Below are 27,831 nucleotides of genomic sequence, written 5' to 3' on the forward strand. Positions count from 1 at the left end.
CTATCGTTAAATAAAACTAAAACTTCTACAAACAATTGTCATTAGTTGAAATAAAGCTGAAAAAGAAAGAAAGAATAAGAAATAGAAATAATTTTTTTTTTTTAATAAAAACCTTAAATTAAGGAAAATGTATAAATGTTGCCTTGGTAAATACTGAAATAGGTTAAAGTGAAAGCGCTAAAATTACAGTGCTAAACAAAAATATTAAAAAACTAATAAAAAAGACAAACGCACATAACAAAATTACTAAAATTAAAATATACAAATAAATCTAATTCCAAATATTAATAAATGCTATTATAGTATATAAATAATACCAAAATAACACTTGGTTACATGTCTTAGTAAACCACAGTTAATAATCCATTTCTATGTTTAAAAAAAGAGGAATATCCAACAGATCTCGCTGTTGATTGTTTAGTGTGTTTTCATGTACTGTAGTTGGAAATGCACTGATTTTAAAACAATAAAATGCCAATAAAAGATAAAAGTTTGATATAATAAAATTCTACACTATCTTCTAAATATAAACCACTAAAAACAATTGCTTGGAATACAGCAGGTATATTTAGGCATCAAAACATTAGATTGCAAAGTATGAAAAATGGAAATGAATTTTTATATTTACTTAAGATTACAGTTAACTGTTTTAAATTAATAGTATTTTTAAAGACCCACTTTGCATGCAGCAATGCACACAAAAGTATCCCTTCACTAGTGAGCAGGGAAATGTAATGCATGCTTAATATAGTCTGAAATGGCAAGAAGGCATCTGTGTTGGTATGCGATGAATAACTTCTAGATCAGCAAAGGCATCTGTTTCTAATCAAGGTACTGAATGAGGCGGTAACTGCACCTTTAAAACAACTCACAACTGTGAGATTAATAATGCGATCTGTGCATTGTGCTTTGATCAGTTTCTCTTCAAATGTGAAATCTCTATTGTGCCATTGAATCCTGTGCATAATGGAAGGCTGGGCTGCTCAACGCTTTCCAGACGTCATTACTGGTAATGTATGTTATTATTAACAAATGCATTCTGTGTAAACACCCTTCCTTTCTCTTTTTGCCATAATCTCATTCACTGTCTGATGTTTTGATGAACTGTACATTCCACCGGTGACTGTTATTGCTTTTTCCTTTTTGTACATTTTGTTTATCAGACTGTTCTGCTGTATGACTTGATTGATGATGCAAAGCAAAAGATTAATACGATAAAATCCAAAGAGGACTTGGAAAACCACCAGAAAATGTCCTGAAATTCATGCTATACCAAGTTAGAATAACTTTTGAAGGACATTTTTTCTGGATGAACTAGTAAAGGAAAGAATAGAAACTGTACACTAGCAATCAAATGCTCTAAGTCGAAAAATATTTTTAGTTGTTATATATTTAGTATATTTGCATATATTTAAATTTATATATATTTAGTGTTAATATTATGACCATTTAAAATAATGTTTTCAAGCTCATAGGGGGGGTCATATGATGTGGTTTAAATTTTTTCTTTCTCTTTGTATTGTTACAAGCTCTTGGTGCATAAAGAAGGTCTGTAAAGTTGCAAAGACTATAGTCTTCAATCTTTATAATAGTTAAGACTCATCCACGCCCTCCTAAAACGCCTTGATTAAACACACCCCGCATGTCTTCGTCACGATGTGGGATGATTGGCATAACAACGACCAAATGTTCACGCAAAGAAAGAAGACGTAACCTTTGATTCTCTCTGTTGCCGCAGCGCCATGTTGTGGAGATGCTGTAAATTCCCTCAGGTGTGTGATTTCACATAGAGCAGCTGTTACTACACAGAGCCATTGTTAACTGAGAAGCTGCGCAAATCCACGTTCATCATCAGCATTTATTTGCGCAACTAGTCAGTTAACAATGGCTCTGTGTAGTAACAGCTGCTCTATGTGAAATCACACACCTGAGGGAATTTACCGCTGATTAGAGAACCGGTTTTACTGACGAGATGTGCATTAACAATCGGCCGATCTCGATCGGTGCACCCCTAGTTAAGGGGCCTAACAAGATCCCTACAATGACAGGGCACCCTTGTACTCAATGTTAGGCATCTCTGTCAGCAACAGTAAGCAGGTTAAAAAAAGAGATGAAGGAAAAGATTAAAAAAAAAAAGAAGAAAACCTTTATTCTGGTGCTGGCTCTCATCTCTCCTCCTCTCCAGCTCCTTGCGGTCATAATTGAGGCGCTTCAGGCACATGATGCCATAATGCAGGCTCACCCTGTGGGGTCGAAAGGTCACAAGGATCAAGAGAGAGGTTGTGGGGCTATCTAAATTCATTAGAGCACTCCACTCTGACAAACTGTTACAAGAGCTGACTCCAGGCACATTAGTGATTAGGAAAGGCCCTAAGACACACACCTGCACCATCAGAATAACTGATTGCCATTGGATGGAATGAGATGTGGCAGCATTTAACAGATGGGGAGAGGGAGACAGAAGATACCTGTGGAAACTGTCCACCATTTTCAGCTGCCCACGCAGCTCTTTCTTGGTCAGATGGTCCAACATGCGGGCGTCCACCAGTGACTCCATGAAGTAGCTTCTGTACTGGGGCAAACCCAGGCTGGGCAGCCAATCATTGCCCACCCACTCATGGTTCATATCTCCATAAGCCAGGATCTTAAAACACACTTTATATCACAACTGTATTCCAGTTCATTCCTTACAATGTGTAACAAACTTTAGGGCTTAAAATTCAAATTCTGGGCCAGTTTATAAAACATCACTTGCCTTATTTGATCAGCACTATACATATTCAATCTTTTGATCATGTTCATGAATTTTTGTGCCTAGAATAAAAACCTAAAAACAAAATGACTTCAGTTTACTAAAAACTAAACTAAAATGAAAATGATAACTGAAAATATATCAAATAAGCACTAATTCAAAATATTAAAGTACACTTTAATAGTACAAAAAAAAATACTAAAATAAAACTGGCATAAAAAGCAATGATTGCTATTAAATCTATTACTGCACATTTTCTTTTGTAAAGAAAATGTTTAACTTAACTAAACTAAGCTTAATTTTTAATAAAAAAATGCATATATTTAAAATAAACATGAAATAACAGATATATTATTTAAAATGTTAAATTGTAAACAATACATTCATATTTGTTTATTTTAAACATTTATTATTAATTTTATTATTATTCAATGTACATTTAACATTGAAATTGAAAACCAGAAATTTTAATTCATAAAACAGATATATTAATATTTTTGGCCTTGAAACCAGAAAAAAATCCTTACTCTTGAGCTCTGAACTACCTTCCATTTATCAAAAATTAACAGCACTTAAATGATTCTTATGTGATTTTGATACAAATACACACTTCATTTACTCTTAAAGATAATTTAGTCTCAACAATCTGATAGCACCAGCATCAGTTTGAAAGTGTTTAATGGATGTATTGACGTTACTCACCTGATCCCAGCTGATCTCTTTCAGCTCCTTGTGTGCAAAGGTGATAGCATGATAGGAGAGAGGTGAGGAAGAGGAGATAAGGAATGCAGCAGAGGGGCAGCGGGAAAGACACATCGATGGACAGGAAGAGGGAAGAAGAATGAAGAGGGAAAGCAGGAAGAGAGGTACAAAGGGAGGAACAGTTTGTTAGTGACCGGGTCATTAGTTGGAAGCAGTTCACACTGAAACAGAAAAAAGAGGGAAAGTTGAGGATGTTCAACGCTACAGTCTAGCCAGACACACAGAGGGGGAGAGAGAAAGAGAGAGACACATCAACACATGTCTGATCACTCCACTCTCTCCTCGTGCTGCTTCTCATACTGTCCACTAGGGGGCAGAGCGCTTTACAATCTCGTCTCATTGAAATGTTCTTTTTTTTTAAAAACTGGAAAACAGTACAGTATAATTAATAAAGAAAATTTCACAAAATGAAGATAGGTTCCAAAACAACCCTTACGAAAAATAAATTAATTAAAGAAAGTCAAGAGCTATACTTGTGCTCCGGGAATCCACGATTTCATTGTTATGCTGTAGGGGGCGCTATTACACATCTTCTGTACAGAATTTCCAAAACGAAGAATAAACCGAAACAACTGATGCTTCCACATATAGATATGTATAGGTAGATTCCCCATTAGACTGCACCAAGCCAAAGTCTCTTTAAGACAAATGAAGTCACTCGGCGGTCATCTTTGAAATGCCTCTCGGGCATCCAAGTGCAGCTCCTATCTCTTTGAATGGGGAAACATCAAATTCTGTTGTAAAAACCGCCGGGATTTAAATTCCAGATGAAACGGGATAACCTTTCACAGGTGAGAATGTGTTGGTTTGTTTTTAAATGTATTAACTCAATATTACAAGTTTTGAAACATTGGTAAGTTACTGTTATGGTGAATGAGGTCATGTTGACGTATAGCAGCCCATAGAAACAGTCTCTAATGAGGCATCTACATATACCATATTTTCCGGACTATAAGTCACACTTTTTTTCATAGTTTGGCTGGTCCTGCGACTTATAGTCAGGTGCGACTTATTTATCAAAATTAATTTGACATGAACCGAGAGAAATGAACCAAGAGCAATGAACCAATAGAAAACATTACCGTCTCCAGCCGCGAGAGGGCGCTCTATGCTGCTCAGTGCTCCTGTAGTCTACACTGAAAACATAGGGCGCTCTCTCGCGGCTGGAGACGGTAATGTTTTCTCTTGGTTCTTGGTTCTAAATAAATGCGACTTATAGTCCAGTGCGACTTATATATGTTTTTTTCCTCATCATGATGTATTTTTGGACTGATGCGACTTATACTCAGGTGCGACTTATAGTCCGAAAAATACGGTATATATCTATGTGTTTCCTCACGTAATCCAACATGAGCATCAGACATAAATTGGCATCAAACCTGTTTAACATTGTGGAATAAAATGTCGACCCATGAAGAGGTAATGACTGTCAAGCTTTGGGGTGTCGATCGACTCCATCTACGTTTTGATTATCACTCTGAATCTAATTCAGTCTTTTTTCAGCCTTTTTTTTGTTTCAAAATGTTTGTTAATTTATTTATTGTTTATTCACAAAAGTTACATTCATGTGTTTAAGAAAAAAAACATGCATGATGCTAAAATAAAATGTTTTTTTTACAAGATACAGATACCCTGTTCTTTCTTTTGTTGTTTTGTATGTTTAGATATTAATTTAACATAACATATATAAATTAATACCTAAGTATGCTTAAAATATGATGTAAAGTTCACTCAAAGAAACCTTACAAGGTTTCTTTTTTAAGAGGTTTTGTGTCAATATCCATTTTTTAAATGTATTCTAGTAGTTGATGTCTTCGACACACATTATTCGGATCTGTTACATCTACTTCTCCCAAACTAGTAATCTAATCGGAGCATCAATAAGTACTGAGAGAATACAAAAAGAGTGTACTAACTGGTTTGGTTGCTGCGGTCAGGGACTCCATCTCAGCATGGGTCATCCACACGTTACTGGTTGACTGTGGTAAAAAAAAATACACAAACAATTATCAGGATTACTGTTTATTAGGGTTATGTAGAGTGGGGTGAAAATATCTAGGATCATGCTTAAAATAGGGATTCAAACTCTAACATAAACTCTAATAACTACAACAAAGTATTTTTATGATGTAAAATGAATAAGAAATATTCATGATTCTGTACTCTTTCTAGACCACTAACTACATAAGTCAATTTGTGATATTGTTAATGTGACTCTTTGTACAGATGTTCTTGCTTCAACAGAAGCATAAAATGCTTTTCTGATCATTCTTCAGTCAAGCTGGAGAATATGAGTTCATACAGCTCGAACGCTGATGTCAAGAAAACAAAAATGGGAAAAAAAACATATTACATTACTACATTTTGACTTTTACAGTCTGGGATCTGTAAGATTGCTTTTTTTAAAGAAATTAATACTTTAATTTAGTAAGGATGCATTAAACATATATATTTAAATGTAAGCAGTTATATAATATTTCCCAATATTCCGTTTTTACTGTATTTTTGATCAAATGTGTAAATTCAGTCTTGGTGAGCAGAAGAGACTTCTTTCAAAACCAGTTAAAAATTGTACAGACCTCGAATTTTTGTAGTGTATGTTTATTTGTCAATTCAACTTTTCACTCAAGTTGTTTTGCTGGTAATATTATGTGCAATAAAAAAAATTTAAATATAAATGTTGAGAAGCATTTTATTTGTGGTCTCACATTTTTGAACCCCAAGAATCCTAATTCTTTTATGGTGCATTTAGCATATGTGAGTGTGTGTGAGCGTACAGAGCGTGTGCTGGCCGGGGCCGAGGGGCTGGTCAGGGACACCATCTCCTGAATGGCCAGTCTCAGTTTGAGGCGGTGCAGAGGGTTACTGATGCCGATCTCTCTCTGGATCTCTGTGTCTGACAGGTTAGCCATGATGGCTCCACTCTTCACGTTAGCACGACAGGCTGCCACGTACCATGCTGGCATGCCCACCCAGAGCTAAGAGAGAGAGAGAGAGAGAGGTGACCTCTAGGGAAAGTGCAAAACAAAAGAAAAAGTGCGGACAGGAAGCACCTTTTCTTAGAACATCAAAGTAAGACAGAATGTAATTAGACAGTCGGAAATAATAATGCCATATTTTCAAACATAACAGAAAATATCAATGTAAAGCTAAACAAGCCCATTTTTATCCATTGTAATGCTCAGATATGGAGCCATACTTCCAGCCAGGAGACAACAGTGGGTCCGTCCCAGGATGCAAAGGGTAGCCCCTGTCGGCATGCCTCCTCCAACAGCTCATGCCTAAAAGAAAGGAAGAGATGTTTATTCAGTACAAACAATGACATAGAGTCAGAAGAAAGAGAATACACTTGTCTGGTTTGAGTAAAATTACTTCTTCTTGCTGCGACGGTCCTTGTCCACCGGACCGGCCATCTTAGTGAGTCCGAGGGGATCCACGGAGCCCAGGTCATCTGAGGGGGTCGAGGCTACAGAAGACACACAGAGGATAAGGGTGGCAGGTCAATGAACAGGACTGAAAGAACAGTGGATATTAAACATTTTACTGTCCATTAAGAAACATTAAGTTGTCGAAAACAGTTTATCCTGATGCAGTTAAGAATACCACATAGATTACCATTGTTGCATTGTAGTATAATAATATTTGCTAATCAGTTGATTTCTGAATGATCATGCAACATTGGAGCCTGGAGCAATGATAATGAAAATTCAGCTTTGGCATCCCAGGAATAATAATATTAAAATAGAAAACAGTTATTTTACATTTAATATAATAATAATATTTCACAATATTACAGTTTTTACTGTATCTTTGATCAAATAAATGCATCCTTGGTGAGCCTTAGAGACTTTTTTCAGAAACATTACAAATCTTGCCAAGCGGCTTTTAAATGCTAGTGTACATACAGTATACTAGACATTCAGTTTTTCTTTTCCAGCAGAATGAATCAAACAAATAGTGATGACTCGTGTTGTACTATACAGATTTTTATCTAATCAAATGCTCTCTTGAATGAGAATATCCCTCCCACTTATGCTAAAGGAAATAACTTTCATGTAGCAAATCATGTTGAATGACTGTGACATAAATAAATGTTACTCTTTACTTAAAAAGGCAATGAGCCCTTTGATATTTTTCCTATGCAAACAAATGGTTTCATTAGGAAAGAAGTCAGCAATTTCATAGGGGCCTTAAGGAACATTTCTAGATAATTAAAGTATATTCCTCTGATTTTGTGCAGTGTTCTTTTTTATTTTGTTGTCAAGCACTTTTTCTGTTTTTAAGTTTTTTAAGTAGGACTCACCCAGAGATGCTGACTCACGTCCGGGCTGACCCATTCTGACCTTATCCTTCTTCCCAAAGAGCCGGCCGATGGAAGACTTGATGCTTTTCTTTTTGCTGGCCTTGTGGAGGGAGTCCTGGCTGCTGTTTGAGCTGCTGCCATCAGCTGAGAGACTGGAAAACCACAGAAAGCTCTCTTAAAAAATGTATTAAGATTGAAGTAAGAAGGGCTAGACATTTTCTATAGTTCATTCTCAGAATATCAGTCCTATGTTAAGATGGATTACGGGCCGGGCCAGTTAGCGCACCTGCGGAACTCACGACTGTCATCCAACATTGCACCAGGGTGGGTGTGCGTCATCCTGTCCAATCGCAGAGCACGAGGGGTGGGAGGAGGGGTGGAATCCAAAAGGGCCAGAGACCTGTCGTCATCTTTGTTGTTCTGATGGCCAGAATAGAGTCAGCTGTTTGCACATGTTTATTCAATGTGTGATAGCAATACTTATGAATAATGACACACATGCTCCTACCTGTCTGTCTGTCTCGCGTGCAGGTGAGTGGGGCAGGCGAGGAGTGGAATGCCCGGAGCTGGGTGGAGAGGGCGATGCCAGGGTGGAGGATGTGAGGGATGGGGGGATGAAGCCACGCCCTGTGCTGTCCCGCCCCAGAGAGGTTGGGGGGATGGGGGGGCCGTCCAGAGCCACGCTGCTGACTCTACTCTCGATTTCTTCAGCACGAAGCTCTGTGCTCTCCTTCTCTTCCTGAATCAGCCTGAAGAAAATATGAAAGGAGGGTAAGACAAAGGCTTCTGAAGGTGTCATGAGGCAAGCCTTTTTACAGCAAAAATGACTACTATTCAGCACAAACTATACAGATAAACTAAACTATACAGAATATGAGCGTTAACAATGGACGCTACTGTTCTGTTTATTATAAGCATGCACTGCAGTTTTGTCAACTAATGCTTTAAATGCCTGAGCTCTTTAAACCAGGATGGATTCTGATTGGCTGTCAATGTTTTTATAGTTCACCTGCTGTTAAAAATTGCAATTCTTTTCCCCTGTGTCATTATCATTATATGTAAATATATATTGATCACAAATGCTGTATTCCCTCATACAACATGAAATATTAATATAAATATGAAAATAACACACTTTTGGCTCCAATTTAAGGCCTTAAATTGAAAAAGAACATGGCTTTTTCATATTTACAAAACCTAAAGAGAGAGAGAATGAAACAAAAAGTTTCAAAAAAATTTTTATACAGTAATAGTTTTATTCAGCAAGGATGCATTAAACTGATAAAAAAAATAAAAGTAAATATTTTTGATACAAAATATTTATATTTCAATTAAATGTTCTTTTGAATGTTAGAAAAAAAAAGTTTAAGCAGCATAACAGCTTTGCCATCATGCATCCAGCATGCAACACGATCGAGACTTGCTACTTCCAATACATCCACAACATGCTGCTGTGAGCATGTAAGAAATATTGCTGCTGCAAATATAACATACATGAAATAACCCCCATATAGCTTACATGAATCACCTCATAGCAGCTCTATACAGGTGGAGCTGGGGAAGGTGGCGGGTTTCTGAAGCAATCTGCAGCTGCTACGGTAAGCCCTAGTCATATATTTGAATGATATCTGTGCCATGTGATGATGTCATTAGGTCAGATCAAGTTAGACCTATCGGACTGTGCCATCTAGAGTTTTGTGCCAGAACTCTGTATATATGTATATTTATATATTATGTGTTGTGTAGAAGGTCCAGGTCGGAGTCAGGTGAACTAGGGTTTTCTTAAGACTGAGTTCAAGCAACCTACCAATTAGTCGATTTTGAAATCACTTTTATGCACTGATGTTCCCTGCCCTATACTCTCCTCATCAAGTGTCTCTCCTGATCTTTCCCATTAACCTCCCTTTCTGAGCACTCTCCATTTCAAATGTCTTTCTCATTAAATGAAAGTTTGTTTTTTCAAGCGATCTCAAGGTCCCTCCGTCTGGAGTAAACTCACTTAATCTCTTTGTTGATGGCCTCCAGCTGCTCCTGCAACATGATAGCGAGAGTCTGCACATCTGTCTGACCGCTTGGTGACAGCAGCTCGGATTCGAAGAGCGTCCCGCGATCCTCTTCATCATCAGAACACCTGTCCTCCACACCACCCTCAAACCCAGTGCCCACCATTGCTCCGCTGTCCCATTCGACGTACTGAACATAAGAAATGTAAGAAACAACTAGTATCATTTAATATGAATCCATTTTTATTAATTTATTAGTAGGTTCATACAAAGATGCTCTCACTTTGCTAGTGTCCTCCCTTGCACCGCCCCAGCGTCCACGATGAGCCCGTCTGACCACGCCTCCTGTGCCTGTGTTTCCATAGTGATCTAGGTGGGTGGTGGAGCCCGCAGGAAGTGACCCACCTCCCTGGGAGTACCTCAGTTCCAGAGCACTTCCTGGCAGAGACCTAATAAAGAAGCAGTGGAGGCTATGGTTAAAGTCAACATAAAATCAAAACTGGTCAGGGTCTGCTCATTTTTCACAATGCAAATGATTCCTGATGGATAAAATCATCCCGTCCAATGTTGTTCTCTCAATAAATATCCTGCTCCACTCAGAAATACTAAAACTGTTCAAAGGTTTGGGGTCAATGAGATTTTTTTATGGTTTTCAAAGAAGTTAAAACATTAATATGATGAAATATTATTACACTTTAAATAAGCTTTTAAAATGTATTCATGTGATGCCAAAGCTGAATTTTCAGCAGGCATTACTCCAGTTTTCAGTGTAAAATGATCCTTCAGAATTCTGTTTAATAAGCTGATTTTCTGCTCAAGAAACATTTCTTATTATTATCAATGTAGAAAACAGCTGTGCAGCTCAATATTTTTTTTAGAAATCAGGATACCTTTTTTCAAAAAATTTCCAAAGAGCAGAGTTTATTAAAAATATTTGAACAGAGTTTATTGAAATATTTGAAACATTTCATTCGTCCCTTTTTTTTTTTTGCTGTTTTTGCTGTTTTTGCATTTGAAAAGGTGAAAAAAATGAGACCAGTTTCTTATGTGATGTTAAAGTCTGAAACTATGTAATCTAGTGAGATGTTTCAGTTTGCAGCTGGTTTCTATGTAGATAGCTAGCTATTTGAATAAGACCACTTCTGAGCCATGTAATGAATCCAAGCCAGCAACTCATATGTCTTGAGTCAACACACCCAACAGAAGAGAAGGCCGGGGTCAGTAGTAGCTCATTATAATTTTTTAAAGAGACATGTGAACAAATGGTTTGCTTTGAACAGAGCTGGTTTTGATAAGGTAAAAAGAGTGTTCTTTTACATGACCACTGAGGAATTTTAACCAAAGTATGTAACGGACATTTGATGAAGACCCTAAAAAATCATACCAACTTGTGGAAAATGGGCATTCGATGTCCCTCTTTGAGTATTAATAGTAACACTGATTTCTAAAAAAATGACTCCAAATTTTGAATGTTACATACTGAAGTAAAATTGATTGTGAATGTCATATACTTCCTAAATGACTTTTGAAGAGGACAGCAGCAATGTTATGCATCTTACCGTGAGTAAGAGGAACCAGGTCTTCCTCTCAGCTGGTCCAGCTCTAGTTGAAGCCTCTCCAGCTCTGCAATCAGCTGATCCTGGGAGAAATATGATTTTAGTATCAGATTATGTAGCCATCTGGACTCAGGTCAAGTGAACAGAACCTTCTTTTCTTTGTTTTTTACAATACCATTATAGTTTAAAGAGAAACATACCTTGTTCGCTAAGAGATCGTCTTGGATCTTCTTCATGTTAGCGAGTTCCTCAGAGAGAGCGTTCTGTAGCATATTACACCAGATGCTTACAAATCATTTCATTCAGTTGTAAGGTGTTCTTATCCAAACTGATCTAATGTGTGTTTCTTGGAAATCAAACCCATGACAGTGGCGTGGTTAGCATCATGCTAGGACGGCTCACAATGGAGAAACCGTTGTCCAGTCAACCAACTAGGCATTAAAGTTGGCTAGTTAAGATTAAAATCTTTTCTTTTTTTAGGTTTTGATATGTTTTTTCTTAAATTAGCATACTATCTGAGTGTGCGGTTTCTTGAAAAAAAATCAATAAAAATATATAACAATAAATAAAAATAATTACTTAAATTTTAAGTAGAAACAAATCTAGGCTTTTCTATGATGATCCAGACCTAGAAGTCATGCTTTTGAATTCCCTTCATATTTACAGGACCTTAGGATCCCTGAGCATCATGTGTTTTAAAACGTTATATTGAAATAGTTTTCCTAACTGTTAAAAATGAATCTTGAGACTTCCGCTTCTTCAATCTGTTTTTGAACACACCTTTTGTAAATGTCCACTTACAAACACATCCAGGTCAGAGGAACCAGAAACAGCCTAATTATACTTCCTCAAAACTGATTAGTTAACTACAGTGGTTGTCCAGACATCGTGCAACTAGCAGATTCTGAAAATATGTAGTTTTGCACATGCCTACACCATTCCAGTCACATGTCTTCCGTCTCATGTCTTCTGTTTCTGACATTAAGCGCAAATTATTGTTTCAGCCATTCATCATAGATTCTCTGATGAGAGATGCATTGGGCATGAAACACCTGCTTTTGTGCTAAAATAATGAGTGAGGACACATAGAGGAAGCCTGGAACTCCTATTAGACATGAACATAACTGAGGCAACATCTGGATTTGGAGGTTAACATCAAAGACGTGGTGACATGTCAAGGCTATTTTTCTGTTTTCTGGATGTGTGTGCAACGTTGTCAAAGAAACCAAATCTGAAATTGTGGAGGCCCACACCTTCTCCTCCAGGGCAGCCATTCTCTCCTTCAGGTGCAGCTGCAGTCTCTCATTGGACTCCGACAGAAGCTTGTCCACCGTGTCAGAGAGACGCTTGTTGTGTTCGTCATTCATCCGCTCCCTCTGCCTCGCCTGGGTACATTAAAGTGATGAGAGATGATGCTGTCTGGTTTCAAGCAAATCTAAGTAATATAATTGTTTCTCGTTAAAATCACACATCCCATCAGAAAGAGTTTCGCTTAATGATGGAAAAAGAAGCAAAGTGCTAAAAAAGAAACATGGTTGCTTCTCAGATCAGAACTTTAAATATAAATGAATGTTTTTTTGTTTGTTTTTGCTTCTTATGTGCAATACTCATACATCTACAAAATTTATTTCGGATTCTCCAGCTGAATATTAATTATCTTTAATTGTATTTAAAATATTCTTAAACATGTTAAAAATTCATTTATTTAATGCATTTTGAAGATGTCTAAAGCAAATATTTTATTTACTTTTTTATTTTAAATGAAATACAGGTTGCAGATATTAGCTCGTTTAGGAATGTTTGAGTAAACTCAATATTTGTGCATTTCAGTGGCGTAGCCACGGGTGTGCCAGGGTGTGCCTGTGCCACCCACAGTGGCAGCTGTCACACCTAAAAATACATGCAGAATTATTTTTTATAGTCTCAATAAAAAATGTTTACTAAACTTGTTTACTTAGAATATATATATTTTTTTAAAGCAACCCTTTCACGCATAAATTACAAATATTTTAACTGACTCCTTGTTTCCATGGCGACGCGTCATGATTGTCACGTGACACACCGCAGCCACTAACAGATGTATCGGTATTCGTTTTATTTCATTTTTCATTTTTTATTAAAATATATACACAAACTTGCTTACCATGTCAACTATCTGATATTCCGATTCTTCGTTTAAAAACCTTTATAAATTATCTTGATCTATAACGAGATGAGCGCTGAGTCCTGTCAGCCGGATTTTACGTACAGCACTTGAATTCCCCAGTTTCTCCCGAAATACATGAAAGTAAGTGGCTGTTGAACTGGACCAAGAATTGAGTAAACTTTATTGTTCTGCTATGTGTGTCTGATATATGAATGAAACACGTCTGCAAATTACATTTGATTAGATAGTTTTTGCTGCTTCCATAGACATGAGTGTGTATTTTACAAACTACCAATGTATTGTTTTACTAGTGATTATGTATATTTAAATGTATGAAACCTAAAAAAAAAACATTATTGTGGCAGGGGGGGGGCGTGGTTTAGCGAAGTCTGCAGGGGGAGAGAGAATCAGGAGACGAGCGGTAAGTGAGTGGTTTGGGCGAAAATTATCATCACCTGTTTCTGGTTCTAGTAATTGGCGTGGAGAGAGTATAAAACGCCAGGAGAGTCGGAAGCAAGCGAGAGAGAGACGGACTGCTGACGCGAAGCCGGAAACGAAACCGGAAAGAGTAAATCGGAAGTGCCGGGACAACGTGCCAGAATAGAAGTCACCATTTGGTGTTTGCAAAGTTTAAGTTATTTTCTGTTTAATAAATACGTCAGCAGTCCTGCCGACCCCTTTGTCCACTTCCTTGCCCACACGAACTTACTACACTGGTGCCGAAACCCGGGAAGGAAGTAGGACCGCCGCCGCCATGCAAAGCCCGTCCTCCACGCCACTTGCGGACGTTATTGCTTCCCTCGCGGTCCTGCACCGCGAACAACACCAGGCCCTGCTGGACCTGAGGACCGATCAGGAAAGACGATTCCAGGTCATCGTTCAGGCTCAGCAGGAGGACCGCGAGAGGTTCCGGAGCTGGATTGATCGGGAGGTTCGCGCCAAGGCCGCCGGGCCGCCCGCCGCCCCCTTCCATCTGCCACTGCACAAGATGGGGGCCCAGGACGATCCGGAGGCATTCCTGGAACTGTTTGAGAACTCGGCGGAGGCCTGCGGGTGGCCCAGCGAGCAGTGGCCGGTGCGCCTCATTCCCCTGCTCTCCGGCGAGGCCCAGGTGGCTGCCCAACAACTTCCGGTGGCGAACCTCCTGGTCTTCAACGACCTGAAGAGGGCCATCATCCAGCGGGTCGGCCGGTCGCCAGAGCAACATCGCCAGCGCTTCCGGTCCCTGGACTTGGGCGAGGCCGGTCGGCCCTTCGCGATGGCCCAACAGATATCATTATATTTAGTAATGATTGGCAGCGGTATATGCAGCATCTGAGGGCTGTCCTGAGGTCGCTGAGGGGAGCGGGGCTCACGGCCAACCCAAAGAAGTGTGCGATTGGGCGGGTGGAAGTACGGTATCTGGGCTTCCACTTGGGGCATGGGCAGGTGCGTCCCCAAATTGATAAGACAGCCGCTATTGCGACCTGCCCACGTCCCAAGACCAAAAAGGAGGTGAGGCAGTTCTTGGGGCTGGCGGGATATTATAGACGGTTTATTCCTAATTATTCGGACCTCACCAGCCCTTTGACTGATCTCACTAAAAAGGAGGTGCCAGATACGGTCCAGTGGACGGAGCCGTGTCAGCAGGCCTTTACTCAGGTCAAGGCTGCCCTGTGTGGCGGGCCGTTGTTACACTCTCCTGATTTTTCTCTCCCTTTTCTGTTGCAGACAGACGCGTCGGACAGGGGGCTGGGGGCAGTCCTGTCCCAGGAGATAGAGGGAGAGGAACGGCCGGTGCTGTACATTAGCCGGAAGCTCTCGAAGAAAGAGGCTAAGTACAGCACCATCGAAAAAGAGTGCCTTGCCATCAGATGGGCCGTCCTCACCCTCCGCTATTATCTCCTGGGACGGGAGTTCACCCTCTGTTCGGACCACGCTCCGCTGCAGTGGCTCCACCGCATGAAGGATACCAACGCGCGGATCACTCGTTGGTATCTAGCTCTTCAGCCTTTTAAGTTCAAGGTGATCCACAGGCCGGGTGTTCAGATGGCGGTGGCCGACTTCCTCTCCAGAAATGGGGGGGGGGGGGGGGCTGCAGGCCGGATGGCTCTCCGGCCTGAGTCGGGCGGTGGGGGTATGTGGCAGGGGGGGCGTGGTTTAGCGAAGTCTGCAGCGGGAGAGAGAATCAGGAGACGAGCGGTAAGTGAGTGGTTTGGGCGAAAATTATCATCACCTGTTTCTGGTTCTAGTAATTGGCGTGGAGAGAGTATAAAACGCCAGGAGAGTCGGAAGCAAGCGAGAGAGAGACGGACTGCTGACGCGAAGCCGGAAACGAAACCGGAAAGAGTAAATCGGAAGTGCCGGGACAACGTGCCAGAATAGAAGTCACCATTTGGTGTTTGCAAAGTTTAAGTTATTTTCTGTTTAATAAATACGTCAGTAGACCCACACGAACTTACTACAATTATGTGGTTGAAAACACTGCATATTAATTGTGAAAAATTACAAGCGCTGACCTTCTAAATCAGACTCTCAGGGGCACAGAAATAAGAATCCAATATATGGTGCAAACATGCTAAAAATGTTAAAATGTAATTTACATTTTAAATTATTTTTGTTAAAATATATCTGCCGACATTTGGACTGCCAACCAATCAGCAAAAAGCAGCTGACTGTGACCCCAGCAGTCTATGATATAAACAGATCACTTTTGATTGCACATTGCTAGCTAGCAATATGTCGCAGAGCTCCTTTCTTAATTTTTTTTTAGCAAAAAACCTTGGCTTGATGGACAGCCGGACACAAGGCCTAACGTTACACCTGATGAGGATGTTTCTCCCTCCCTGGGCCCAACATCAACAGTGTTGCCAGATTGGAAATGTCCAAGTATCGAACCAGAAGTTCAAAATGATCATATTTGGAAGAAAATTATTACATTTAACAATTAACTACATTTTGACACGACCTGCAAATTACCACTAGGAGTATGGTTGGACGGAAGCAGTGCGACAAAAATACTATCCCAGAATTTTGCACAGTAATCTGACAATAAATGTGGCACACCCAGATTTTCATATGCACACCCAGAGTCTCTTTTCTGGCTACGCTACTGGTGCATTTTAATAAAAATCCCATCCATAGTGAAAATACTTCACTATATTTGAATCTAACATGCTGAACAAACGGAAAAAGAGCGGATGAGTCACCCTCTGTAGCTCCTGATTTTTCTCTTCAAGTTGTGCCTCCAACTGTCTCAGTCGCTCCTCAAAGTTGCCATGACGCTCCTCCGCCTAAACAACAGAGAAAGGATAAAAAGTTTATTAACATTAGTTTGGAGTTGAGTCAACAGCACAGCACGTCAAACAGATCTGAACCTGACAGCACACACCTTGTTGAGTGCCGCCACCCTCTGAGCGAGCTGAGCCTCGATCTCGGGCAGCGTCTCGGCCCTCTGGAGGGTTTGCTGCAGCTTCTGTTTAGCATCGTCTAGACGCTCCTGGAGCTGCCTGTTCTTCTCTTCACTCTGAGTGACAGAACAATGAGGCCAAACAATACAGAACACTATAATGAACACATTGTCTTTAGGAAAAAACAGTGCTTTGTTTTTGGTGGAGACCTGGTAAAAACCCAATGGAACTTCTTTTTGTCAGAAATGAAGCCACCAAAGAACCAAAAGAAAAAATTATGAACAAAAATCAGATACAAACCTAGGCAAGATGTAAAGTTTAGTCATTACGTTATCTATAACTAGTGATCATTTCGATACGTATGAACAGCAAAGACATGTTACATAAAACCAACACGTCCAGACATAACACAGAGCCTGGAAACAAATTCTAAATTCTTGTAGACACAATAACAGACTTCAAACCCCCAAGCCTCTAAAACATCAAAATAAATTCACTTTGATTTAAATGCAAACAGTAAATTAGGTGCATTAACACTTTCTTAGGTTCCATAGCTAAGAATGTCTAAATCTGCAGTGCATCTCTATTTACTGTGAATATATAGTGATACATTTCCATTGTGGGGTTTGTTGAACTCAAGATTTGACAGCAAAAAAAAAAAAAGTTGAATTTTTTTTCCCAGATAAAATAAAAAGTTAGTTTCTTATTTTATTTATTCATCAAAATATCACCCAGTTTACATGTCCACATTCATACCACTACATTATTTTTGATTAATATTTAATTTAGCAAGGATTAATTTAAAGGAAAGTCACAGCAAAGACTTTAACAAAAACAAATGCTGTTCTTTTGAACTTTCTATATATCAACAAATCCTGAAAAAAATGTACCACAGTTTCCACAAAAATATTAATCAGCACCAGTAATACTAATGCTAATACTGATGTCAATAAAATTGTTTTTGAGCACCATAAATAAATCAACACATACAACAGTTACTTTAAATTGTAATAATATTTAAGAATATTTAAAACATTTTTTACTGTACATTTAATTTAATTAAATTTAGCCTTGGTGAACATAAGAGCCTTTATTCAAAACCATTAAAAAGTCTTACCAACCCAGAACATTTAAATATTAGTGTAAATTATATTTAATAAAAACCTTAAGAATAAAATTAAGAACAAATATCAAGTTTGTACTGTCTATTCTTTTTCCTATAAAAAATCTCAAATAAATTTTGCCTTGTAAAGATTGAAAGGTTTTAAGGGAACAATAATAGTTTGATGCTGTGGTTAGTAACAAAGAGTCTAGGCCTATTTATTGACCAATAATCTGACTATTGGAGGGGGCCTACAATGGGTCCTCATGGTCGTTATGGTCCTGAAACTTTAAGGTGTTAAAATACAAAAGACATCGTGAAAACTGAAAAGAAAGAAAAGTCTTGAAATGTTTTCAGATGGAACAAAAACAAAACCAAATCTTCAGGCACAAATGGCGCCATACCCTGATAATAAGCCCCAGAGACTACTGTTGATGAACACACTGTTAAATGTTACACCTTTCATGTGTGTCTGTACATGATTTTTCTTTTGTACCTGTCTGTATAAAGACTCTTTGCTGGCAAGCTCGTTCTCCAGCTTGTCTTTGATGTCATGGAGAGAGGTTGCCTCCCTCTGGGCGCTGAGGTACCTACAGACAGAAACACACACCGTGAGAATCTGCAGGCTGCTTGAGAAATCAAAACTGCAACTCTATCTGTGTGTCATTCCAGAGTGCGGTCACAACAGTGAGTGAGTGAGCTCTGGTCTAGTTTACCTGCGCTCTAAGGTGGTAATTCTTTCCTCCATGTCCTCTCTTTGACACAGCGCCTGGGAATGAGGGGGTGGAAAATTATGAGATAAAAGAGAGATGATGTCAAAAAGAATAAAAGACAACAACATATGGTTAACTGATTGCAGAAACACAAACACACACTAAACAATCACAATCAGACCATTTGGTAACATTATTATGGTTGGGCGTCTGTCTAGACAGCAGTTCCACCGTAACTGTTTACTTCAAATGGAGCTGACTATAAACATTTATTGCGAAACAAAAAGAGCAGTATCAAATATTACATAATTGCTAAGAGGGAGAAAGAAGAGGCAATGGAAAATGAGTGTAACGAAAAGAACGACAAGCAGTGTGTCCAAGGAAATAAGAAAAAAAAAAAACTTCATTTGCCATTATCAAAACTGTACTTTATGACTTATAAGCAAAAATCTGCTCAAGGCATTCGATGTAAATAGGACGCCAAGCCACGGTAGCTACCGGCAATTCCCAAAAATTCCATAAGTGGCGAGTCGGTGACATGAAACAGACGCCGTTGCCAAGTTGCCGAGTCTTTGTGTTACCGCAGGAGAATACAGAATGCTTTTATTATACAGAAAATTAGACTTCTTCCATGAGGAGCGTCAGGCAGACAGCTGATTATTTTGTTGGCAGTTTGATTGATCTCGCTTTGGCCGACAGACACACTCATCAACAACTAGAGCACTTTACCAGCAATTAATCACTGCATCGTGGAAGGAAACCCTTCTAAATGGGAAGGGAGACGGGATGACAGCAGAACCATGGTTGCGTGACATGGGGCTCTTGATTTTGTTTTGAAGAGCTCTTGATGAGAATTTAACTTCTGACCAACCTCTTTCACGTCCCTCTGATGCTTCTGATTGGCTTCCTCAGATTTAGCTAATTCTCTTCTGGCTGTAGTGAGCTGCTCCTCGATCTCTCCAACCTGCACATTGGAGACAAGGAACGCATGCAAACATGAATGCATGCAAACACAAAGACCAGCCAATGAAACCTGGATACACTCCAGTAGCCATTTCTCCCTCTGACATTTCTTTTTTTTCTTCTTTTTTTTTTTTTGCAATTAGGAATGCTGCATACATCCACCAGAGGGCAGCTGATGTGACACAGTCTTTCGCTCAGCATCTCCTCCGATTCTGTATCTCTATAGCAACCAGAGGAATGCCAGACTAACTGGAACCTTCTCATCCAAAATGTGCTTTGAGTGTGTCATACTATAGGTCTTCTCCCACCTCGTCTGCCTTGTGTTTCCTTCCTGTTTCTGTGAACATTATATATGCATCATACACACTTAGAAGCTATGGCTCAAAACCCAGCTGTCTTCTAAGGCAGGATCCTAACCATCATGAAACCTGACAAGTCACTGATTTGGAACACTCCACACAGAAAAGAGCACACTTTGTTTTCACATTATTTCAGTGGAGCTGACTCTATAACAGGCATACACTACCATTCAAATGTTTAGGGTTTTAGCTTTAGTAGTAGAAGTAGAATTTTTTTTTTTTAAATTTAGATTTAAAATAACTATTATTTTAATAATACTATTTCACAATATTACTGTATTTTAGTGTTTGTGTGTGTGTGTGTGTGTGTGTGTGTCTGTATGCATGTGATTTTCAAAAATACAAAACCATTAAAAACATCTTACTGTAACAACCCCAGACTTTTGAACAGTAGTGTCCATAAATAGGCAAAATACCTAAAATATATATTTTTTTAATGGAACATTTTTTTTAAATAATTTATATCCTTTTTAAATTAAATATGTATATGAGATATGGATATGACCTTCCTGCAGAGTTTAGCTCCAACCCCAATTAAACACACCTGAAGCGGAAAATCAAGGGGTTTTATTATTACTAGAGACTTCTAGGAAAATACACTGGGGAAGGTTGGACACCCTTGCATTATGGGATAGCATTCTCTCTTTGGCTAGAATTTGGCTTCCTTTTGAATCATCTTGTCTTGTCCGAAGTGTGCCTATGATGCCTTAAAATGCTCCCTCTATAAGCAGCAGTGCAACACTCACCTGTCTGCACATGAGCGCCAGTCTTTCTTTTAACTGTGAAAGCTCTGCTCTCTGTCTCTCTATCTCTCCCTCTCTCTGTCTGTCAATCTCGCCATCATCCAAGATGGAGGAGGGGCCGTTCGGGAGCCGCTGTGTGAACAACAGAGGAACATGAGGAAAAAAAGATTGAAAACATTCGAATCATTATCCAAATAGTTCTAACTCACCTCCTTTCCATTGTCCAAACCCCGTTCTCTCCTTTTAATCTGATCCCGTAAAGACAGAACCTAAGTGTAGCGAACAAATCTAAGCATGCAAGACCAGCGTGCCACATAAAGAGAGAAAAGGAGGTACAAAGATACATTGCAAAAGTATGATATTCACCTCATTTGTGGAAGCTCCCAGCTCTTCCTCTAGAACGGCAACTCTCTCTAAAGCCACACGCAATCTCTCACGCACCTGAGGGAGAGAAGAACAATGCACAATGAATCAACAGGGAGAACCAGTCCAAGAAAACATTACCTCCATGAAGGGACGCAGTAATTCTGTAGATGTCTGACTGTTTAAACACTGATAAAGTGCAAAATGAGAAGGTGTCCCGCTTCCCTGATAGCTATGCCTTAAAACAGAATTATTAGGTTTTTTGAAGGGACCAAATGAAACCATCAGAGAAGTAATGGTTTGATTTTGTTATTTCCCTTCTAACAAAGCTACTGTATAGCTTAAGAAGATTTTAAATACAGCATATGACTCATATGGGCTATTTTTGAGATACTTTTATGGTGCTTTTCATCATTTTTGAGACTTAAGGGCACTCTGTTTTCATTATGAGCAGAACTAACCAGAAAAACACAATGAAAACAGAAATCAAATGACAGCTGTGGTCACAAAAAATTCAGATATTTGAATTTATCATCATGCCAAAATATCGTAGGACAGGAGAGAGTAGGGAAGGGCTGCTGACCTTTTCGTCCAGGGCTTTATGGTGTTCGAACAGGGACTTGAGGGCCTTGAGCACCTCCACCTCGCTGGAGACTCCAGCCGGAGACTGAGCCTGCCTCTTCACCACAGTCATCCTCAGAGAGCGCTCGTGACGAGACACCAGACACTCCAGATGCTCCAGCAGCAGCTAGACGGCACAGGGAAGAAACTGGGAAAGTAAGAATTTACAATGGGAGATAGGGATAGTTATTACCCCTTTCTTTACTCTAGTGAACTTTTCCCAGAGTAGGCCTGACTCCCAGAGAACAGTCTTAGGGGAGTCACATACATTACCATTCAAATTTTTGGGGTCAGGAAGATTTTTTGTTATGTTTTTAAGTCTTTTATGCTCAATGGCTCAAGGCTGTATTTATTCGATCAAAATTACAGTAAAAGCAGAAATACTGCGATATAATATTACATCTTTAACTGTATTCTATTTTAATATATTTCACATTTAAAATAATTTATTCCTGTGATGGCAAAGCTGAACTGTCAGCATCATTACTTCAATCTTCAGTGTCACATGATTCTTCAGAAATCATACTAATATGCTGATTTGCTGCTCAAGAAACATTTCTTATCATTATTAATGATGGAAACAGTTGTGCTGCTTAATATATTTGTGGAAACCGTGATACACATTTCCAGGATTCTTTGATGAATAAAAATGTCAAAAGAACAGCTTTTTTTGCATAAAATAGAAATCTTTTGGAATATTATAAATGTCTTTACTGTAATTTTTTTTATCAATTTCATTCATCATTGCTGAATGAAAGTACAAATTTATTTTCCAAAAAAAAAAAAAAAAACTCTCAAGCATCAAAAAGTCAACAAAGAGGCTACAAAAAAAAAAAAACACAGATTATTCCCAGAACAAATAGTCCATTGTTCATCAAGTTGACCTTTTGTGATAACATGTTATCACAATATTAATATAAGGGTAAATTGAAATGGGAAAAAAAAGTAAATGAAAATCTTAATTTGATGCATCGAAGAGTTTTGACCCAGCTACAGAAAACATCCATTTATTCATTTACATTTATTCACTTAGCTGACGCTTTTATCCAAAGCGACTTACAATTGCCACATATGTCAGAGGTCACACACCTCTGGAGCAACTAGGGGTTAAGTGTCTTGCTCAGGAACACATTGGTGTCTCACAGTGGATTCGAACCCGGGTCTCTCACACCAAAGACATGTGTCTTATCCACTGCGCTAGCACCACCCCATATTTATGTCACTGTATTTCTGACTGTTTACTGAGACAAAGCCCTTGCGAAAACTAGTCTACATATGATTATAGGGTAACACTTTAGAACAAGGTTCCGTTAGTTAATGTTAGTTAACTACTTTAGTTAACATGAACTAAGCAAGAACAATCCTTCTACAGCATTTATTAATCTTAGTTCGTGTTAATTCCAACATTTTCTAATGTGTTATTCAAATCAAAAGTTGTGCTTGTAAACATTAGTTAATGTGCTGTAAATTAGCATGAACTAAGAATGAATAACTGTATTTTCATTAACTCACATTAACAAAGATTGTTAATTATTAATTGTCATTGTTTGTTCATGTTAATTAATACATTAACTAACATTAACTAATAAAACCTTTTTCTAAAGTGTTACCAATTATATATACAGTGTGTGTGTGTATATATATATATATATATATATACACACACATATATATATACAGTACAGACCAAAAGTTTGGACACACCTTCTCATTCAAAGAGTTTTCTTTATTTTCATGACTATGAAAATTGTAGAGTCACACTGAAGGCATCAAGGGCTTTTTGACCAAGAAGGAGAGTGATGGGGTGCTGCGCCAGATGACCTGGCCTCCACAGTCACCGGACCTGAACCCAATCGAGATGGTTTAGGGGTGAGCTGGACCGCAGACAGAAGGCAAAAGGGCCAACAAGTGCTAAGCATCTCTCGGGGAACTCCTTCAAGACTGTTGGAAGACCATTTCAGGTGACTACCTCTTGAAGCTCATCAAGAGAATGCCAAGAGTGTGCAAAGCAGTAATCAAAGCAAAAGGTGGCTACTTTGAAGAACCTAGAATATGACATATTTTCAGTTGTTTCACAGTTTTTGTTTTGTATATAATTCCACATGTGTTAATTCATAGTTTTGATGCCTTCAGTGTGAATCTACAATTTTCATAGTCATGAAAATAAAGAAAACTCTTTGAATAAGAAGGTGTGTCCAAACTTTTGGTCTGTACTGTATATATACATACATATATATATATACAAACATATACATATACATATACATAAACATATACATATACATATACATATACATATACATATACACATACACATACACATACACATACACATATACATATATATACATATATAAATAAATAAATAGGGTTAAGGTAGGATATTGCACCCCAGCCAAAACATTTAATCAAAAACAAACACCCTAAACACAAAACCACAAACACAAGCAGGGCATATAAAGAGTGTGATGTCTGTTTCACCCGCACAGATTATGGTTATGGAGTTACTGACCCGTGTATTGTTCCTCTCTGCCTTGAGCTCAGCAATCTCCTCTTCTCTCTCCAGCAGCTGCTCCCGACATACATTCAGCTCTTTGGTCAACACGGCAAACTCCTGGTCACACACACACACACAACAGAAAATTAACTCTGTTCTGAACTTTACAGGCTCATAGCAATCAACACAAATAAACCAAAGAGTGTGTATCCAGTGCAGTGGTCAGTCTAAAATATATTTACGGATCACTCAAACCACACACACATAATGTAGAAATAAACACACATATATGTGTCCACCGTGTAGTCTGGGCTTCAGACAGCCTGCCCACGGACCACCCACAGACTCACTGAGCGTCTGAGACACACTGCATACAAACAACTGAAACACACAATATCTCAATCTGGCAAGCTCTAATCTGATTGGCTGACTTCAGAACATTTCACTAGGTGTAAGAGCCCACAGGGTTTAATATCAGACTGTCTGAAAAGTTGTGTTTGCAGGCTGATACAAGAAGTTCAGCTGTTTCAAGATGAAATAATCACTGGATTTGCTTAGTGATTTCAATACCTTGAAACTATATATATATATATATATATATATATATATATATATATATATATATATATATATACATCCATCAGTGATGTTATTGTTAACTAAAACTATTAAAAATGTTGTTGATGAAATCAAACTAAAATAAAATACAAATATCGGATGAAAAACTTGAATGAGAATTTGAAATGTCTGAAATTAAAGCAAAATAACAACAAGAATTACAACTGTTATATACAGCAGTAACCACCCAACAATGAAACCATAAGAATAACAAAAGACCAGAACGTTTAAAAAATCTACTGCAATTACAAAATACAAAAACTTTCAATGCTTATTCACCTTAACACAAGGTGAGGACAGCGGTGAATGTGTGTCTGTGAGGGTTGCACAGTATATAGTAATAAAGGAAGTACAATTAAACAAAATAAGGTACTGTGGGACAATACCATCATTTGGTCATTTTGTTACCTGACCCAGAGGACAAAATACTGCTCTCCAGCATAGTTCAGCAGTTTGGGCAGTGAGATGTGAACGTCTCGTGGGTTAACATGAGATCATTAAAATCACTTGTTGAAATCATGTTACATCATTTTTGTTGAAACATAGAGAAACAGAATCTTCACAAAATGTGTCATGTTTAATAATTTTACATATCAGCATTCCAGGCTGCACAAGAAAAGTAGGCATTTACACTCTTTGAATAGAGAATTTACTGATCGTCAAAAGTTAAAATGTATTTCTGTTCTCATCAATATGAAGACCATCAGATGACAGCAGATGGAAACACTTTATTGCAAAAGTGTAGAGAAAGATTATTAAATTATTGCACATTTGCATTGAGTTGAGAGTTTGTTTGGACTTCCCGTGTGTTTTGTGGCAGTTATGTTTTTGTTGTAGCCTTATAGTCTGTGAGCAGTGTTGCAAAATGTCAGCTCTTTACCTCCTCTTTACCTCCTTTTTATATACATTCTGCAAACAAACGGCCAAATCCAACAACTGAACATGTTAATGCATTAACTTTTAAAACATGATACTATGCTAATTACCAACATTGACATTGCAGCATCATTTCATAAGTAATACAAGGCTGTTGATTAGTTGAGTTACTGGTATCATAAATACCCAAATGTTTGTATCGTGCAACCAGCCCGTGTTTGTGTGTATATAAGACTGAATCAGCATTCGTTACTTTTATTGCTTCTGTGTGAACAGATGACAAAGTCCACATTCTGAACACTTCAATGAGCAACTCTCGGGTGTAAGGTCTTCATAGCACAATGTTGTGTAAGATGACATATGGCCTCACATGGCTGCCACTGCAAGCCTAAAGCCACAGCATCTTTGTCCAGCTGCCTATATGTGATCGGGCACCTTCCTCAAGAATCACACACCACACACCTTCCCTGTCTTACGCAGACAAAACTGCTATTGCATGTGTAATTATGTACTCGGTGTGTCCATTTATTTAAATGCAGAGCAGATGTTGGCTTCTTTTTAGATGATGCTAAATATGTTTGCGAGATGACGTAAAGAAGCACTAATAACTTAATCTAAAAGTGACTCAAATCCTGGATCAATCAAGTCAACGTCTCAAGAAAAACAAAAGGAGATTTAAATCCGAGCCAATCTTACTAAGCAATCCCATTCCCTCCACAAACCAAACCCCAATCAAAAGGCCTTTAACAAGCAAAGCACAATTCTCGACCAATCACGCTGCATGTACCTTCTGAGCTCAAATCGGCCAATCATGTTTCCTTTCCTTCATGATGAATGCGTTTGGTGGGTCACGTCGCATCCTGTCTATATCTAACTGCCTTACTTTCTGCCAACATGCAAAAATAGGGGAAAGAAGCTGGAGCAAGGAGGAGGAGAGGAGGAATGGGGGGGCTGAGCTTAGGAGTGGTATAGTGGTACACAGATGGTAACTCAGTGGGCCCATAGGACTTTGGCATTCTGGAAATGTACCTTGCTGAGATTGGACTAGAATTATGTTTGGCACAAGTATGCCAAACACAACTGCGTGATAATGTCCTGCCTTATTTCGCTCTCTCATTCAAGCTCCCGCTACGGCTCCACTGACTCAAAGGACCTCAACAATGGCTTTAAATTCTCTTTTTTTTGTCTCTTTCTCGATTCACTTTTCTATCATATGCCCAATGCTGATGGGATGCACCGACTGAACCCTGCTTAATGTATCTCTGCTCTGAATACGTGTCTGCTTATTTCAGAGTGTTAACAAATGTTTGTGTGTGAAAGAGAAATATATATTGATTCTCCCTATCTCTGTGTTGCTATGCTCCTTAAATATCCAGTCATTCCCACCGAAAATGGGTCTCTCTGTTATTTCAAGCCACATGTTGGTGGCAGACAATCCCAAAATGTTTCCAGTGATACAGACGTTGATCTTTAATTGGTATAAAAATATGGAGTTAGAATTGTATAAAAATGAATATGTTCACAAATACAGAATCATAAATGTGTAACCTAATTCACATAAACAAAACATGATTCATAAATATCCAAATGCACTGACGAAAAAATTTATTGTTCAATCCGCATTTGCAAATTGTCCCACATTTGTGGGTCGCCTTGGAATTGTGACTTTTCTTACAGGTTATGATTCACAAATTCATTGGTACAAGTATATTTTCTTCAGACTTTAAAAATTACTTTTGTAAAAAAGTATTTTTTTATTTACCTGTAAATAAGACAAAATGTAGTTAATGAAAAACTGCAGAAGATATTTTTTCAAGGAATATATGTTAAATTACTTTCTTACACGATTACAATTTCGTTTTTCTTGTTTCTAGAAACAATGTAATAAAATACATGACATTTTGTTCAATCTATGGTGAAATGAAAAAATATGTTGATGAATCAATACAGTTACATTCAACTCAATGTTGTCCTTCTGCTGTACAATGCACTTTAATGGAAAAGGAGTGATGATGTGCTGAAATGTTACATTTACACAGGAACATTCACATGTCATCGCAACCAA

The 27,831-nt window shown here is 38.4% G+C and overlaps 1 protein-coding gene across 2 annotated transcripts in view; it reads right to left on the bottom strand.

Annotated features, from left to right (window-relative positions):
* Positions 1-27,831, bottom strand: part of LOC132149119 (liprin-alpha-3-like) — a 38,988-nt gene that overhangs the window by 5,367 nt on the left and 5,790 nt on the right. Inside the window, exons 3-27 of one of the 2 annotated variants that reach the window (XM_059558065.1) lie at positions 24,288-24,389; positions 21,738-21,902; positions 21,158-21,232; positions 21,001-21,060; positions 20,795-20,923; positions 19,598-19,690; positions 18,730-18,782; positions 18,510-18,603; positions 16,893-17,027; positions 16,711-16,794; positions 12,630-12,761; positions 11,577-11,639; positions 11,380-11,459; positions 10,104-10,269; positions 9,817-10,010; positions 8,326-8,566; positions 8,104-8,237; positions 7,818-7,969; positions 6,887-6,980; positions 6,714-6,795; positions 6,292-6,492; positions 5,431-5,493; positions 3,455-3,481; positions 2,469-2,644; positions 2,146-2,243 (exon numbers count right to left, since the gene is read on the bottom strand). In XM_059558065.1, the coding sequence (XP_059414048.1) occupies positions 2,146-2,243; positions 2,469-2,644; positions 3,455-3,481; positions 5,431-5,493; positions 6,292-6,492; positions 6,714-6,795; positions 6,887-6,980; positions 7,818-7,969; positions 8,104-8,237; positions 8,326-8,566; positions 9,817-10,010; positions 10,104-10,269; positions 11,380-11,459; positions 11,577-11,639; positions 12,630-12,761; positions 16,711-16,794; positions 16,893-17,027; positions 18,510-18,603; positions 18,730-18,782; positions 19,598-19,690; positions 20,795-20,923; positions 21,001-21,060; positions 21,158-21,232; positions 21,738-21,902; positions 24,288-24,389 (2,893 nt within the window). The remainder of the gene's footprint in view (positions 1-2,145; positions 2,244-2,468; positions 2,645-3,454; positions 3,482-5,430; positions 5,494-6,291; positions 6,493-6,713; positions 6,796-6,886; positions 6,981-7,817; positions 7,970-8,103; positions 8,238-8,325; positions 8,567-9,816; positions 10,011-10,103; positions 10,270-11,379; positions 11,460-11,576; positions 11,640-12,629; positions 12,762-16,710; positions 16,795-16,892; positions 17,028-18,509; positions 18,604-18,729; positions 18,783-19,597; positions 19,691-20,794; positions 20,924-21,000; positions 21,061-21,157; positions 21,233-21,737; positions 21,903-24,287; positions 24,390-27,831) is intronic. The other variant, XM_059558066.1, reaches the window with a different exon arrangement.

Source organism: Carassius carassius, chromosome 9, assembly GCF_963082965.1.
Source record: "Carassius carassius chromosome 9, fCarCar2.1, whole genome shotgun sequence".
NCBI classification, from domain to species: Eukaryota; Metazoa; Chordata; class Actinopteri; order Cypriniformes; family Cyprinidae; genus Carassius; species Carassius carassius.